This window comes from Apteryx rowi, unplaced genomic scaffold (assembly GCF_003343035.1).
Source record: "Apteryx rowi isolate R43461 unplaced genomic scaffold, aptRow1 scaffold_13, whole genome shotgun sequence".
Classification (NCBI taxonomy): Eukaryota; Metazoa; Chordata; class Aves; order Apterygiformes; family Apterygidae; genus Apteryx; species Apteryx rowi.
Window position 1 is genome coordinate 6,443,144 of NW_020447530.1, and position 17,774 is coordinate 6,460,917.

Consider the following 17,774-nt stretch of genomic DNA (forward strand, 5'->3'; position numbering starts at 1 on the left):
CTTATTCAATATGACAGCTAAAATCAGGCATTATTAAGTTATATCCCTTTATTTCTCTCTCCAAAGATGCTATGAAATGCCTCAGAAAAGCTTGTGCATGTCAGTTCTTGGAAAAGATGTGATTTTTTGCAAGCAGCAAAATTCAGACAGAACCAGCAAGCTCTACCATGTGCCTCCTCTGCATTTTTTGTGGAAGAACCTTAAAGAAGCCTTGCAAAACCAGTGCACTTGTCAGGTTGTTAGCACAACTTGGGGGCAAACTGAGGAGCAAATTTCTTACCATTAATAGTCTCATTTTGTGTAACTTTAAATCTTGAGTTCTGAAAGGTCATATCTCAGCAAAAGGCACGAAAAAGGTTATTTCCGTGGGAATTTCTTTAGAATAATGCACTAGCAAATCTCCAATGAAGGATTCAATCTCCATATATTATAGAAATATTTTTGCTATAAGAAAAAAACATTTTTTTCATTTTTTTGGGTGTTCAGAACCTGCTGCTAATGACTCCATTTTCTGTGCATCCCCTCCAGCGTGTGGTGGCTGTAGTTCTTCTGGAATAAACTGAGCAGGCCAGCATCTTCTTTGTTGACTTGCTTCACTGTCTTTACTCACCTTTCCCATTTGATGGAGATCCTTGGCAATTATTTTTTCAGTATCTTCCAGCGCCATTGTTAATAAATTAAACAGGAGAGCAATCCAGGCAAGGCCAAAAAGAATCCAAATGGCCACCAGTGTTCGGTAGTGGGAAAAATAATTCCTGTCTGGTTGTTTTCCTGCAGACAGAGAGAGAGAAAGAAAAGGAAATTAACAAGTTAAAATTGCTTTGCCTGTGTAAAATGGGCCAAGCTAGTGAATTCATCAAAGTATTTTACGTTGAGCGCTTTAAGGTGATCTTTACATTGTGGTGGAGTCTCTCACTTCCCCAGCAAGGCTGCAGCTCAAAGGAAAACATGCTTTAGGTTCAGGTAGGGCCACTCTCTTGTGGTTTTAATAAACTAGTATATGGCAGTCCACCATGCTGGCCCTTCAAAAAGATATGCTGGAACTGAGATGGATTAGCAGCAGATCAGGATATTTTTCCCTCATAGCATACCAACTCCATTGAAACCTCTGCATGTACAAGTAAATTGTATTGTATTATTATGAAAATACTCCCAAACTCAAAAGGCACAAAAAGCAGAGCACAGTGAGCCACTAAAACCACTCTACAATTGCTACCTAGACTATTGTAATTCTGTATATTCCTCCAACAGAGCGTGATTATGACCTAATACATAATTATTTTAAATTACAGGTATCCTTGATTGTAGAAAGAGAGAAGCTGCAATTCCTACTTTGCTTTTGAATGGCTGCAGGACCTTCTGCCATTACAAAGGTGGTTGAGTGATGAGAACTCTGTCACATACTGAGAACACAACTTTCTGTGTTGGAAATCAGTGGACTGAAGCATGTTTCATGCAGTCCAAACCTCTTAGCATCACCCAGTATTCCACACCCACTGTTCTGCATGGGTCATTTCATTTGGTTCCTCAGATGTCAGCAGTTCATGACCAATGCTCAGAGAGTTTTTACTTCTGCTGCGTTTAATCCCACACAACCTTATTTGCATGATCCAGCTTATATGACCCTGGCATCTGCTTGAAAACATGGGTTTTCACAAATCAGTGTGCAAGATTCTTGTACTGTGAGAAGGAAAAGGAATCCATTACATTATGGATGAGCAATCAGCTAGGCTATGAGATCATTACAATCTTTAATCTCATGCAAATAAGCAAGGTGTCAACTGGATCTTCAAAGCACCATCTGGTCTCATATGTAGACTCAGGAAAATTAAGGCCAGCAGGGAATATCAGACAGTGTCCAGAAAAGCCTGTGGGCCCCTTCTGCCAAAGTCCTGACTAAGAAATCCTCCAAACAAGCAGCAGGACAGTCACCCACTCTCCAAAGCCCCTCTTGCCCTTCTGCAGGGCTTGAGAGCCTTGTATTTGGTGTGCTGTGAAGTCTGTTCATCAGAAAGTGAAGTGAGACTTCCAGACTCACTGTGGGGGCAGCACTGGAGCTAAAATACTAACTCCAGAGTTTCCTTCTCATACCACAGCTGAAATGAAGTTTGGGTTGGCAAGATGCCAGCAGGACAGTTCATTTTAGAGAAATCTTTGATGCTATGTGGAGTCCAGGTGTTTGATTGCTTCTTCTATGGACACTGATTTGGCCTCTGGTGTTCATTTTAGAGTTCTTCTAGAAGCTAATTACATGGAGAGTGTATTTTGGTCAGTATATCCACAGCAGTGTTTCTAGAAGCGCTCCAGCTCACTGGACTGTGACTTAAACAGTTTAACTTCAGGGGAAATTCATAGCTCCAACTTGTGAAAGAGCATCCAGTGATGCGTAGGATGCTAAGAGTCCACTTCTGCAGTGACACGTGAGTATAAGCCCCCATTTTTCAACAACTGAGTACATTTCCCCACTTTCCCCCTTTCCACAGTTTTGAGGACAATTGCTGTAAAATCATGTCTTCTGAAATGTGACCAATTATTTCTTTATTATACACTTTGAAACGTAAGACTTAGATGGCCAAAGCAGGGATACATGCCTTATTTTGTATGACTGTCACAAACCACTCCCTATCAGTATATGCAAATTCCCAGGCTCTTTGAATCCTCCTCTACACTTCCCTTTCCCCTCCTCAAAATAGTGGCTTCTTTGCACCCTAAAGCACCATATATCATTATATTTAGACATCATAGTGCTTTCATCAGCTTATGAAATCCCAGAGAGATGAGTATTTCACCCAGAACTATACAGGGCAAAGGTTAGGAAGACACATGTGGAAGAGTTGTCTCCACAGTACATTCACTAGTGGCTTGTGCAGTCATCTTATGGTAATTACAGTAGTATCCCTGGCATTTTGGTGTGTCTCCTCTCTGAATTCAACCTTACCTACTACATAATCACCAAAGCCAATGGTGCTGAGGGTGATAAATGCAAAATAAATTCCTTCGCTGTAGGACCAGCCTTCTGTTATCTGGAAGAAGAGTGATGGCAAACACAGAAACACTAGGATCCCCGTCACCAGGAAGAACAAAAGGGTCAGAAATTTGATCTTCTTCTGAAAAAGAAACCAATTCAATTATAATTCTGATTTGACACAGTAGAAGGTCATATATAATGGTGGGGTATTCAAATGGGAGGCTATCTGGAAATACCTACTAGGACCACAGGGGCTGAAGGGTTGTACTGAATTCTCTTCCTCTAAAGGTACCTCAGCCAAAGTAGGGGGAAGCCATGCATCATGGGATTACTGTATGGTTACAGTAATTGAGGCACATGTAGATTTTTTAGTGATTGTCTTGACCTCCAATGACCATCAATTATGGGAGGAATTCCTATCCAACGACTTTTATCAGAATCAGACTATTTCCATTTTTCACCATACTTAATTTTTTAGTTAGTTTTTAGGTATTCAGGTACTGCACTCAAAAACATCCAAAGTTGCCTGAGAAAATAGACATTTTTTAAACAACCCATAAACAATCCATAACTTATTCCAACAATGTTATCTCCAGGAGTCTTGAATGTTGCCTGCATTTCTCTGAAAATGCATTGCATCAGTGCCACAACTTGGTTCCCACCCAGTGAATACCCAGCTACAGGAAGGCCTTTGTCAAATGAGCTCCTGATGATGAAGTATATGGAAAGTGACTTTTGTACCATCCTACCTCCATGCAGCCAGAAAGAGGCCTTGGCTGGGAAGAAAAGACTTCTTATAAACTAAGGCTTCTCAGTCAGACACACCTATAATTTATGTACAGAATTTTACAATTCCAGATTGTCTTGAAATGAATGGCAACTGTTGGATAATTCCCCATGCCTTAGTACATTGTGCATATGATAGAGTCTATATCTGATCAAGCCTTATGTTCTGCTTAAGGTGTCAGACATGGGGAGAAATTCAATAATTTGAATAGAATTGTCTGTAGCATTCATAGCTCCTCCTGAAAGAGAATTACAGCAGGAGGCAGAGAAAAGCTCTTCCCGCTTACTTACAAATGGTGATAGAACAGGAGAAGTTGCAACAACTTGGGGCATGACCAGGCAAGAGATGGCCTGCCTCTAGCACCTTACGTGTGCCTCCTCACCTTTCAACAACTGGGCTCAAATGGACAACTTGAGCCTTGTGTTTCCTGTCTGTCAGAGTCAAGGGAAGAGAGGGGCTAGGCTAAGCAATGAGTCAAGTATCTACTGATACCTTTAACATCTGGATGGCATCGGCTCACCTACTTTTTGCTGTCTAAACATGAGATGCTTTATCATCTCATCTCTGTCTACTGGCCATGAAGAGAGAATGGTACTTCCCAAGAGTGTTAGCTCCTGAGATAAGTTTCTAGAGAAGCGGGATGAGGTGCCTGCTCTTTCCATTGATTGCTGAAGGGGGGTAGATGCCTGCCACTTAGATGAGTAGGCAAAATGCATCCCTTTCTCTGCCTGTCTTTCTTCTACTGCTGCCTTGTCTGTTTAGCCCTGCAGGGTGAAAAACCTCTCTTACCTTGTTCTAGTATGGTGCCTAACACAGCATGAGAACAAACACGACAGAGGATAATGCTAGGATATATCTTGAAAGAAGTCTAGCAGTGAGCATATAACTGCCTGAGTAAGTGGAACCAATTACCTTTCTCATTCCTTTCACGTACAGGAATTTCCCCAGCTTTTTACACAGCAGCGAGAGCATCTTACCGACACGGTGCAGAAAAACAATATTCAAAGGGATTCCAAACAGAGCAAAAAAGACACAGAAGATCTGTCCCCCAGCAGTTTTAGGATGTAGTGTGCCATAACCTATGAAAGAAAGATGGGTCAGAGGAGGTATTCCAAAGAGCTGGAGCAGTCCACAGTCCCATTCACACCTACCCGAACCTGGCCTGCCTTTGCCCCCAGAAGACATGGCTAGCACTTCTCAGCCCACATGCATTCGCTTTTCTCTGACAAAGCCAGTAGGCAGATGAAGTGATTCACTCTGCATATTTTGGAGGCTGCAGAGAGCACTGTGTGCTTCCAGCCTAGCCTTAATGGGAATGAAAGCATAATCTAAAAGCAGTTACGGAAAACATGCTCTCTCCTGTGACAAATACATGGAAAGACAGAAACCAGAAGGCCGGGGACCTGGAAGATGTCAAGGCTGGAGTCCAGGGCTGTTTGCCATGCCAGAATCAGATACAGCCCACCCCTAGCTTCTTCTCAATCTGCCCTTGAAGGCATGGCTGGAGCGTACAGCACATTGGTGTGTTAGTGACCTCACTGGCTAAATGCCAGTAAGCTGGTATGTCTGGATGCTGGCTCAAGTCCTGGAAGCAGCATAGGGTATATAAGAATAGCCTATGCTAAATAGTCTAGACCTTAATGGTGGCTGATTTATTCATGCCAGAGAGAGGTTTGTCTTTAAATCTTATTAAAAGAGAATTTATCTAAGCAGTGGAATGGCTGCAGAACCCCAGACATGTCCCTTAATGGACTGGAGACTTTGTTCTTCTCAGATCCCTTGAGGTACATATCTGAGTGCAAGAGTCCTGTACTTTGTGTATGTCCTTACTGAGAAAAGGCATTTTCCCCAGCTCAGTTCATCTCAGTGTACCTAGAGTGCAAGGCTTTCTCTGAGGGAAAAGACAAATAAGACCACTGGCTGATTTATGGGCTGCTAGGCCCCAAAATGCTTGAGCTGTCTTGTGCTCCCTGTCACACAGCTGTTCCACTTTCATGTCAACAAAAATTGACATCCCTGATCCTGGAGGTTTGAAGATGGGTAGAAATATGTGATGTAGCTTCACCAACAGACCTCTGTGGTGAAGGTGCAGAGAAACAGGCAAAGCTGTACTTCTCCTGTGACAGCCTGTCTCTCTTGCTGGAGAAGCAAAATTTGATGGGAGGCAACTGATCTCTGCTTGGCAGAAAAATGTAATAATGAAAAAAATACAATAATATGTGGTACCAAGGAATGGCTTTTGCTAGTAGCAGTGTGTTGACAAACTAGGGAATGTGAATATTGCTATAACCATGAAACATTCCTCATTGGTGTGATGGGTCTGAAGCCTTTCCTAGTGCCCAACCCTTCTCTGTGCTAAAATGACCTCTTCAACGCTGATGGAGTCAGACTTATACATGTGGTGGTGAGGAGCAAGGAGTGAGTAAGAGGAAGGTCTGATCTTCAGTTCAAGTTCATTGATGGTAGTTGGATCGATAGGAACAAGTAATTCTTCACCTCATTCTCCTTCCCAGATCCTCGTCCATGCTTTTCCTGTGTTGCACTGAAAGGGTTCCAGCAGATCAGTGGAGACTGCTAGAGGGCACATTACTTAAGGCTCTACATTTTCTTTCTTCTAAGGCAGGAAGTCTCAGTTATGGGGTCATGCAACACCTACACACCTGCTATGATGCTGGGACACCCCTGGGGCCCCTGTGACATGTCACACTTACAGATCAACAGGGCAGCTGTGCCTAGGGTGCAGTGGGAGTGATGTCTCAGCTCTGCTCTGCAGAAACATGGATTTAACCTGCACAGCATGAGATTGTGAAGCAGGAGCCAACAGTGTGGATTTTATACTGAGATTTGGCAGACCTGTGTATTTTGAGATGTATATCTGGGAGAAAGGGAGAGACAGGCAGGGGAAAGGCAGCCCCTGAAATGGTAAGAACAGCTCTGTGCTTGAAATAGCAGTGTAAAAGTGATAGCATTCACCTTGCCCCCTTCCTGTTTTTCCCTCCCGGCATATTCTGGCCCAAGGCATACACTAATCCAGCAGTGTATGGTGTTCATGCCCCAGCAGAGTTCACTTTTTTCCTACCACTTCTCTATGCTTTACAGCAGTCTCAGGAATGATTTACAGCTTGTTTGACCCTAGAATAAGACCAGGGAAGTCAAGTCTGTTTCCCGCCCACAACTGGCAGCTGAGCCAAGATTTAAACAGATGGCTAGAAAAGAAGAAATGGATGGGAAAAAATTATATGAAAACCATTGATATTTCAAAAGCCAAAATAAAGCTGTGAATGAAGATGCTGTACTGCTGTGGTATGGTGAGGTCTCAAGATCAAGTCTGTTGCTGCTTCCTGCCCTAGCCCATGAAGAACTGGAGTTTTACCCTTGAAAGCATTATCTGTTCAGGTCCTAATAACTATACATAATAAGCACCACACACACACGCACACACAAACACACACACACAGAAGCACACATACACATGAAAATCCTACCTATTGTGGAGACGACCGTGCCTGCAAAGAAGAAGGAGTTGCTGAAATCCCAGTTGCTGTTTTCAATCTGTGATTCATTTCCAACAGGGTATACTCCATTCTGAATAGCTTCAGTCAGGTTCTGCAAGGGAAAGCAAGGTTTGGTATCAGCACGGCGGCTATTCTCAAGCATTTGCTGCAAGAGTATTATGGATTTTAGCCATTACTGCTCCTTTCCTGTGAGTACCACTCACCTGTCCTCAACACTACTACGAATACCATTCACACCTTAGCTTTCAAGAAAGGCACAGACTTGCTGACAGCCAGACAGCATTTTTGAGTGTTAGTTCTTTGCGATTATGTTGAGTGGTCTAACAGGAGAACTTCTTCATTTAGTGTGAACTGCACCTCCCAGGGACCTCAGATTTTTTTAAGGCTGCCTACTTTGTAAATGAAGGATCCTAAGAGAAGACTGGGACATGCCACAGCAGGGCAGCCCACTAGTTTTAAGTGATGGGGTGGCTGATTGCTCGTTTTGAGTTTGCCCTTGAGAGGGTAGTAGTGGATCCAGGGTCTAATTCCTCATCTGTATGGAGGTGCACTGAGCAGTGTGCCTGATCCCTCCCAGCAAGGCACCAGTGATTTATAGCAGGGTGCACATGACACACTAGGAGAATTTCATTTTAAGGCTGTATTCTGATTAGTGTCACAGATTTAAATCCAGAGAAAGTCCATTGAATTTCAAGTCATTACTTTCAGTGTAATTGCAGACAGAATATGGCCTGACATGTGCACTGTTCTCTTAACTGAATGCATGAGCGCACACACACACAGTATTTGCAATCAGGCCTTTGAGATGTGGGTAGATAAACATCTGTCAGAGATGGTTTGGGCTCAGTGAGGGCTTTTCTGGGGCAGGCGGTTGACTAGATGCCTCTCCCAAGTCCTTCCAGACCTATCATCTATGATTCCATGCTTTTTCAGACTTTTCCCTTCTTCCTTGGTTTTAATAATAAGTAATGTTGATATATATTTAAAAGCTTTAGGGAAAAAAAAGAAAGCAATATGCAGCTGTCCCTGTCTTTAGCAAACAGAGGACAGAGGGCTGGACATCTGGAACACAGGCCAATTTGTACAGAAGCAGCCTAGATAAACTCGAGGGCTGAGCCCTGCCAGAGGCAAGTCACAAGCTGGAAAAAATTGCACCAGGAAGATCTTCCCCCTTCCCTCCCCCACCAAATCTTCTGCTGGCACCCCCAGAAAATCAAGGCTAACACAAATCATTCCACAGCCATGGCACAAAAATTTCATTTCAAAGTTCCTCTTTTTTTTCCTTTTCTCTTCCCCCCCCCCCCCAATCCAAGCTGAAGAGGGTGCATGCTTATGTGAAGTGGGGACTAGATCAATAGTCACTTTATTAGAAATACTGCTTCGCAGCTCCTCTCCTTATTCTGCCAACTGGCCTATTGACAGTAGAGCTCTCTTAGTTTCCCACGCAGAAATGCCTACAGAAAGGCTGTTTTCAGTCCCCATTTTTTCTGCATTGTAGCAGATAGAGCTACAAAATAGCTAAGATGACCAGAGAACTGTAGCCACCCTCAGCTTCCTCTGCAATGACTGGAAACACATTTGTCTCGGCAAGGTTAAGTGTTTCACTTCCATAATGTCTTTGAGAAATAAACCCTGACTATGCCACAAGCTTTGCAGAGATTTGAGTTTCTTTCTTCCCAAGAGATTATTTCAGAGCTTTCTGCATTGTTCTATTGCACTGCCTGTGATGCTGCTGCGTGCAGCAATCATCCCCACTCGCTTCTGACAGCCTCATTTTTCATGCCATGCCACCCACTGTAGATCAGCACAGCCCCACCGAAAGCCATGCAGGCAGGAGGCAAGAGTCAAAAGAATCAGGCCCTCCGGTTTGTTTTTTTTTTAATAACTAACACAAAAGGTTTTGTCAAGCCTCATGCACTGCATTTACCATCAGTGTGACCTCCCTAGTCGGACCAGAGAACAGGCTTGGGGTTTGCAAAAATCATCCAAGTGAATGCACCAGCAGGGACACAGTGAAAGTCGTCTGTGTGGCAAGGCAGAGTAGGAAATGCAGGCTGACAGGGAAAGCGGAGGGAGAAATGGCTTCCCCAGTACCTCACACTCACCTTCATAAACTGCTCCATCTCTGCCACCGTGAGGTGGGTGAAGTTCTGCAGAAAAGCCTCCTTCATCTGGGCAGCTGCCATTTTCTGCTGCTTCTCAGCAGTTTTCTCCAGCGCCTGGAACACGACTGCACCCACCAGCAAGTAGATGAAGTAGCTGGCCACCAGCAAACCCCTCTGCAGCTTGCCACTGCACATGGCCCTTGACGGGACACTGCAAGGGATGGGGAGTGAAAGGTGGTGGTTGGTAAATACCTCACGTTCCTGGGAAGCCTCCCTTGAGGCAGAACGTGCAGCCCCAACCCAGGTTTCCGCTGGGATCCTGCGCTGACAGGGACAGCGAGCTGTCAAATATGTTCATGGAGAAGTTGGAAAAAAAGCCAAACAAACAAAAAAAACTTTCCACTCTCTGGGCTGTGTGCAGTTTAGGGATTTCCTCTCATCTGTGAAACTGTACCTTGCTGAGTTCTCAGGAAAAATGGGTCAGGATATGAGGAGCTGGCGGGTGGCCATCTCCTCCTGCTTGAGACGTGTTTTCCCGAGGCTCTGGGGGACAGATGAGGGCAGTCCGCACAGGGCCCACAGGGGAGCTCGCTTGGAAGATTATTATTTCCCCCCCTCTGCCTCCAGCAGTCTTCGAGAACTGGACCCCAGGGCAAGCCTCGATGACCCCAGAATCCCCTTCTCGCTCTGTGTCCAGGGGCAGCTTCACTCAGATGTAGTCAGGTGGTTCTCCTGGGCCTCTCTTGTCTGCTTGCAGCCCCGGGCAGGGCACCGCAAGGCCACAACAGCTTGAAGTGAAATGCTTGGAATAGAGGCAAATGGGCGCAGGCTGAAAAAGCACCAGGCCTGGCCATGTAAGCAAAGGCAGATTATTTCCCTCAGCAATAACCCAAGCAGGACTTCCCAGTCTGTCCTGGCTGCGTTAACAAGGAAGCTCCATTAAGGCACAAATGTGCCTGCAAGTGCTGGAGCCTGGGCTGAGGGGCTTCTTAATGTGGGCTTCCATGTTAACGATGTCTCGTAAATGGACCTGGTCTTGAGCTGGCCTGGAATCTCATTAAGTCTGATTACTCTTGCTACTAGATTACTAGAGAAGTAGGTTTCCTAAAGCATTCAAATGCCATCTGTCCTATTCCTTTGTTTCACTGTTTTCCCTCAGAAACCTCAACTGCCTCCTTCTGAACCTCTCTGATATAGCTTTGGGGCACTATCTGCATATATGTTTTGCCTCATGAAAATCCAATGGGTTTGGGACTCACCCTTAGCTTTCCACAGTGAATAATGATGTTCTGCCATCCCATTCTGTTGTAAAGAGCTAGATGTTCACCAGTGTGAACATCTGCACCCTTCAAACTGCAGTCAGTGGTATCCAAGTATCCAGCATGCAACAATTTGCACCTCCCACATTGTAACTTCTCAAGCACCCGTGCTTTATTCTGGTCTAGCCAGGTTCTTCTACCAACATTTCCTATGCAATGTATCCAAGACAGGACTTTACAATGTGGTGGGGTGCAAAACACAGATGGGCAAAAAGTGGTTGTTTGACTGGGCTTAGAGGGTCATGGTAAACAGGTTGTACTTTGCCTACAGGCCAGTAACAAGTGGAGTATTGCAGAGGTCTGTCCTGAAACCTGTCCTGTTAAACTTCTTTATCAGTGACCTGGAGGAGTGACTAAGTGCACTCTCATCAAGTTTGCAGATAATACAAAATTGGGAGGACCAGGCTATACACTCAAGGGCAGGACTGCCATCCAGAGGGACCTAGACAGGCTGGAGGAATGGGCCAACAGAAACTTTATGAAATTCAACAAGAGCATATGCCAAGCTGTGCCCCTGGGAAGGAGGAACCCCTTGCAATGGTAAAGGCTGAGGACTGACTAGCTGGGGAGCAGTTCTGCAGAAAAGGACCTGGGGATGCTGGTGGGCAGCAAGCTGAGCATGATTCAGCCATGTGTCCTGGCAGCAAAGATGGCCAAGAGCATCCTTGGCTGTACGAACAGTAAAATAACCAGCAGATCAAGTGAAATGATTATCTTCCTTTACTCAGAACTCATGAGACCACATCCAGATACTGCATCCAGTTTTGGGCCAGTCAGTATGGGAAAGACATTGATGAGCAACTTCAGCAGAAGGCCACTGAGATGGTTGGGGACTGGAGCACTTGCCTGTGAGGAGCAGCTGACGGATTGGGGCTTTTTCAGCCTGGAGTAGGGATGGTTTGGGGGGGTGACCTAATAGTGTGACCTAATAGTGTGATCCCACAATACCTACAAGGTGGTCATCAAGAAGTTGGAGCCAGGCTTTACAAAGTGGTGCATGGTAGAAGGACGAGAGACAACAGGCATAAGTTGAAACAAGAGAGGTTCAGACTGAATATAAGGAAAAACTTTCCCCTTTGAGAACAGTCAAGCATTGGAGTAAGTTGCCCAGAGAGGTTGTGTAGTCTCCATCCTTGGAGTTTTTCAAGGCCCTACTGGATAGAGCCCTGAGCAATCTGGTCCAACCCCAGAGCTGACCTTGCATTGAACAGGAAGTTGGACTAGAAAAACCTCCTGTGGTCCCTTGCAACCTGAATTATCCTGTGATCCGATGACATCATGAAAGTCTTTATTACAGAGAAGTTCCAGTGTAATCAACACACAAATGCTTTGTTGTGCTGAGGCCCAGAGACCCAAGCCAGGCAAAATCCCCATGAATTTTACTGGTATGTCACTCTACACTCTGTAGGATCAAACCTGTAAGTGCTGAGGTTTTTTTCACATTTCTAGGGCATATCAAGAAGTTGTCATTGTGTTATCACCTCACATAGGCAGCTCATTTGTTTCTCTGTGCTAGGAACAATAGATGACCCCAGGGGTCTGCATGTCTTAATGTATTATTAGGCTTTATTTTTTCTGACACAGCTAGGTGATGAGTACAGAACAGCTTTTGCTTGCAGACAATCATAAATGCTGCTGCTTATGAGTCTGCCTGGATTGGTTCTCTGGTGTTGTTCCCTAGTGCTCCCTGGAGTGTTTCCCTTGAAACCCTTAATTCCCTTAAGAGACGAGTCCACTCAGTGGCTGAAAATCTGTCTTTCCAAGAGGTTGATGACTCATCCCATCTAATGAGCATGAAGGGACACTCCCAAGAGACGTACTCACTGGCCCTGGCTTGGAGCATGACTTCTCCCTCCTTCATCTTTGCATTTGTCAGGACTTCTTAGTTACCCCATGACATCAATGAGGTATTGATATATCTCCTATTTGATGGGCCGCACAGCTGTGCCTTCCTCTCGCCTCCAGTCAAGATCTTTAATAGACCCTCTGTAGGCTGTTTACCTGCCTCAAGGCTTCTTACATGGGACTCCTCAGGTGTAGGCCTCCCAGGTGCCCTGAAGTCCTTGATTTAAGAATTATGAGCGGGCCTTGACTTGTTATGTTCCAGAGAATACCACAAAACAGAGAGTTTCTCATGAAGAAATGCTTGGCCATATCACTGACCATTACCTACAGAAGTAACCTCTACTGATTTCAGAAGGATGGTCCCCCTGCAATGGGAACTTGCCTATGTAAGTGTCTGAGCTTGTTCTCATCAGCTTCAATGGGAATTTGGCCATTGTTGAGAAGAACTTGTAGGGTGGGAGAGCAGAGTTCTTGAATGAAGATATTGACTTTGGAACAGATACCAGGCAGACCTGAATTTATTTGGCTGTATCATGGACATTTTTGGATATCACTCAGGTTAACTTGCTTAACCTTAGATTTTCCAGCATTTTCATTTGGCTTCTGCACAGATTCCTTGTTAACTCAGCAGATGTCCTATTTTAATCATGAGAAAACACTGAAGCAAATCAGCCATCAACAAAGCATTTAAAATCTATTCCTTTCTTCAAGCCCCTGTGTTCTTACTGTGTTTGAAAAATACAAGCTAATGCAAAAACTCTGAGATTAGCTTCACTGAGCTGGTGTAAACAAAAAGTGGCAGATGGCTTCACTCTGTCAAGCGCTAGTTGTCCTTTCACACACAAATCTGTCTGACCTCAGAGGAAAACAGGAAAACTATGAATGAAGATATGTAGCTTTGCAAACCCTTAAAAGCTTAAAGATTTTCTTTAAAGTGACCGGAAAAGGGTTTGTAGAAACAGGATGTGTCATGTTTCCTTTCACTTCTTTTGAAGCTGCAGAATGTTGAAGGTGTGTTTGTTCCTCAGGTTTCAAATATTTCTACACAAATAATGGCACCTATCCCTATGCCCCTTTGCATCTCTTGGACTCTCAGCTCTGTGAGACAAAAGAAGTCCCTTTATATGTGCAAATGTAGTGCTTCCTGGTCTGCACATGGCATTCCTGCAGATAATACAAGCGTATTCTTTGCTCAATACATCTGAAGAGAAAAAATGGTTCATGGAAGGCAAGGAAATTTTTTATATTGACTTCAGTTGCAGTGGTTTGATCAGGGTGGGTAAGGTACCAGGAAACCTTGTTTTTCTCATGCTGCCTCCTCTGAAGTATATATACTGAACTGGGATACTCTCTAGTCCTGTCTCCAAGATAACGTTTACTGCCTGTACATGCATCCTAAGAAGTCCCTGGCTGCAAGGAAGCAGACAGAATACTTGTGACATTTGTTTTCCTCTAGCCCTGGAATATACATCAACTTTTCTCAGATTGTTTCCTCACACCTGCCTGAGATTCTTTAATAGCCCTTATAAAATATCCAGACAATTTTCAGGATCCCATCAAACAAAGTCTGGTTTGTACTTGGGGAGGACACTTGCAGAGGGAAAGAGGGAAAGAGGGAAAGAGGGAAAGAGAGAAAGCGCAGTATCTGCTCATTACTAGGATCTTTGAGGGGATCTTCAAGGATAAGTGGCTTTGGGGGAAAAGGGGATGGGAACCCATATCCATTCAATAAAGCACTCCATTTGAAAGCATTCCTCATAAATGTAAGAATAATTTCTGTTAGTCTTGACTGTCCTCCTCTCCTTGCCTTGCTAGATTAAGAGCTGCAAAACACACTCCCTATGGCTGTCCCTGGAGCTGTGCCTCTTGCTGTATCTACTGATTGAGAATCACAGTGAGAAGGGCGATCTGAACCGAAGCACCATCATTGACTTCGTCCCACCTCAGGGGTTGGGACACTGGGCTACCCTGATTTCACTCACCCCAGTCATCAAAACTAAGCATTTCCCCAAATGCTGGGAGCTGCTGTGGGTAAAACATCATCACTGGAGGGCTGGCTTCTCACACCTGCTTTGTAACCAGAGTGATAACCTGGCTAGATAGACTGCCCCAGTGTACCTTCCCAACTATCTGATGAATCAGCCACCATAATCCCTGCGCACTACAGAGATCACAGATATATCCCTCGTAGATACTACTTAATCAAAACAAATTTCTAGCAATGGCAGCACTTCCCTTACATTCCCCCAGCCCTTGGGCCAGATGGGTTCACAGACCTATTCAGTGCCACACATTCCTCAAAGAGGAGCTGAAAGAAGCAGTTGTAAGGCTTCATCACTGTTGTCTTCCATCATGGAAGTACCAATAGCTCCAGCTATCAAGAAGTAGCACTTCTCCACAACTCATAAATCAATAGGAGAACTTTTATTGGCCCAGTTCACCTCTGTCTTTGAGACTGTCCCATTGACACCTAATCTGTAGCTTGCAGTTATATCAACATGTGATCTACTAGGTTGTGCCAGGCCATGGATGGGTTGGGTGTAGCTTCCTGGTAAGGACCTGCAGCAGAATATAAATATCATGAAGCTGAGGACATTTGTGTCAGGGTGCTGTGTGGGCTCATGGCTCCTTGTGGGCCCGGGTGCCTGTGTCAGCAGGGGCTCCCTGTGGCAGCAGGGCCAGGCCTTGCAGCAAGGGCCCATCCCACTGCCCTCCAAGGGAGCAGGGCAGCCAGGGCAGCCCCAGCTCTGGGCATCAAGCACCTCTGCGGGGCTGGGAATGGGCCAAGGCTGGGCCGGGTGGTCACCCATGGGTCAGGGTCCAGATCAGGCCTGTGGCCAGGCAGAGGCAGGACCTTGGTGGGCCCACAAGGAGTCACCAGCCCACATGGCACCTTGACACAAATGTCCTCAGCTTCATGATACTTACATTCTGTGGGGCTGGAGACCAGCACCATTACAGCATTGTGGGGCAGGGACTGATGGCCCCAAGCTGGGCTGAAATGGGGGCCTGGATGTGGACAGGATCAGAGGAGGCCCCAGGGAGATGGGCAGGGACAGTAAGGCCTGCTAATACCCTCAGATTGCTGATAATTTGTGACTAATCAAGGAGGCAGCACGTCTGGTAATACAGTTAGTTAATACCTTTTGTTCAAAAGTCAGGACAGATCAATGATGCAGTTATGGGATCAGGGAAAAAGAAGCAATACAAACTTTTAGCACCTGCATTATTTATCCAGTCCAGGGAATGCAGGGAAACCCACGCAGTGAGATCCGGTGGTAATGGAGGGCAGAGAGCATTTCCTGCCTGTGACACCATGCACTGGGACAACACTCTTACTCTGTGAGTCCCACTCTTCTTCCTTCTGCCTTTCACCATACTCAGAGTGGAACCATTTCCTTTTTCTATGTATAGAGTCAGTTATCTTGCTACATCATTAGGCAGTCTGTGTCCTTAGGCTGATTATAGCCTGAAATTAACTCCATGTTAATGGAAAATGTTATCAGTTGCTGTGGAAATTCCTTGCCATGTGATTGTGGTTGTACTTCCTGTTGTGCTTAGGATTAAAACTATTAGATGACTCTCATTTTTACACTTTTGTATAACAATTCTCCTATAAATATCTGTTACTCACAGTTGTGGTCAGAACATTCAGTCTCTTAGCATGGGTCATTTCATTTTTTATATTGTGACTTTATGCCAAGCTATTATATACTTACACTAAAGCTTTCTTCAGCAGTGATCCTTAAACTTCCCGGTTTGCTATTTAGGACCTGCAAAGCCCAGTTCTTGTGGATAACTACCAACTGTCAAGGAAATGGGCTGATTTCCATGAGTGAAGAAAATGCTGCAGCTGGTGTCTTGCGTTTGCTAGCTGAATGTCACTGAGATTAAGAGCTCTGGTATGCAGGAGGTTAGGGCTGCTGTGCAAGGCAGCCCAACACAGGAGAATGCCACAGCAGGGGCTGACACAGCTGAGTGATGTATCTGCCATCACTAGCAGCTCACCTGGGTATCTGTGCTGGCTCTTTCATGGTTCATCATATACATTAGTGATTCATGTGACAGAGTTTTCTGGAAGCTCATCTATGCTGGTGACATCATCTTTAAGGAAAAGACTCCCCTAGTATCAGTAGTGCCTTCACTGCCAGTCCTCTTTTCTTGGCGTCTTGGGAGTCCCCAGGGACTGGCCCTGGACTGGACTAATTTCCTTCTTGAGAGTGAGCATGCCTCTGTAACATGACTTGCAAGAGACTTGGGGAAAGGTGGAAACTGGCAATGAGCTGCCAGTGCTGCTAGGTTGTGTAGCCTGCTCCTGGGTTGGTTCCATCCCTCAGCCCTCCTGACAGGACTGCTGGCCAGGGCACTGCTGGGCCCCAAGAGTTATACAGAGGGTGTTTAGAAGTGCCTGAACATAACTGGAACAGAGAGTGTCTAGCACCTGGCTGTCCATGCCAGATCTCCTCTGGGAGGCAGGAAATAACCCAGTCAAGAAAAGCTTTTCATAATGTTATGCTGACAAGAATTATCCTCATTTCAAGATTCTTCCATTCAGGATTCCTGTCTTCGGGAGAACAAAAAAGAGAAAATACAAATCAGGTTTCCCCTCTCCAAGAAGAGGTTGCAGAAGGGTATGTAACTCCAGGCAAGTGACAGGAAAAGACCAAAGAGCCCTGAAAACATGGAGCCTCTTTGAGCGGGAGCTGCTGTGATGAAAGTGGGCCACTGGGCCTCTGAGCGGTGGAAGAAGCACAGCATGTGCCCAACAGTTGCTCCCTCTCACACATGCACTCCAGCTACACAAGGACACAGCAAGGTCTTGCTGGCAGCTCCCCCACGGTGCCCAGCTTCAGGCAGAAGGAGTGCCCAGGTGGTGGCTTCAGGGGCATGAGCAGGCTGTAGATGGTGTCCTCCCCGCAGTGGCTCCAGCCTTCAAAGAAGCTGCCCACCCCAATGCAGGGTTCTAGCAGAGGCAGGAAAATTGTCAAAGAGATAATCTGGCAGGCATGGAGGAGGTTGCCCACAAGCTCCCCCATTGCCTTGCAGATGTTGGCCATGTTCTGCACTGGCCCTCAGAGGTGCTGCTCATAGAAGGTCTCCAGGGCCCTCCTGCCTGGGGAGTACAGCTGATGTTCAGGAGGGAGCCTGTGCACTGCAGTGGCATCCTTCTGCTTCTTGCCTTCTTCTTTCTCCTCACTGCTGGAGGAGCTCTCGTCACTGCTGCTCTCTGACTCA

General features: G+C 45.5%; 1 protein-coding gene across 1 annotated transcript; it reads right to left on the reverse strand.

Annotated features, from left to right (window-relative positions):
- Positions 1–466: 466 nt before the first annotated feature.
- LOC112961249 (potassium channel subfamily K member 16-like) lies at positions 467–9,733 on the reverse strand. Its single transcript, XM_026056207.1, is given in 6 exon segments — positions 467–771; positions 2,939–3,107; positions 4,668–4,834; positions 7,241–7,361; positions 9,376–9,651; positions 9,653–9,733. Coding segments are annotated over 6 exon segments (1,119 nt in total).
- Positions 9,734–17,774: the final 8,041 nt, after the last annotated feature.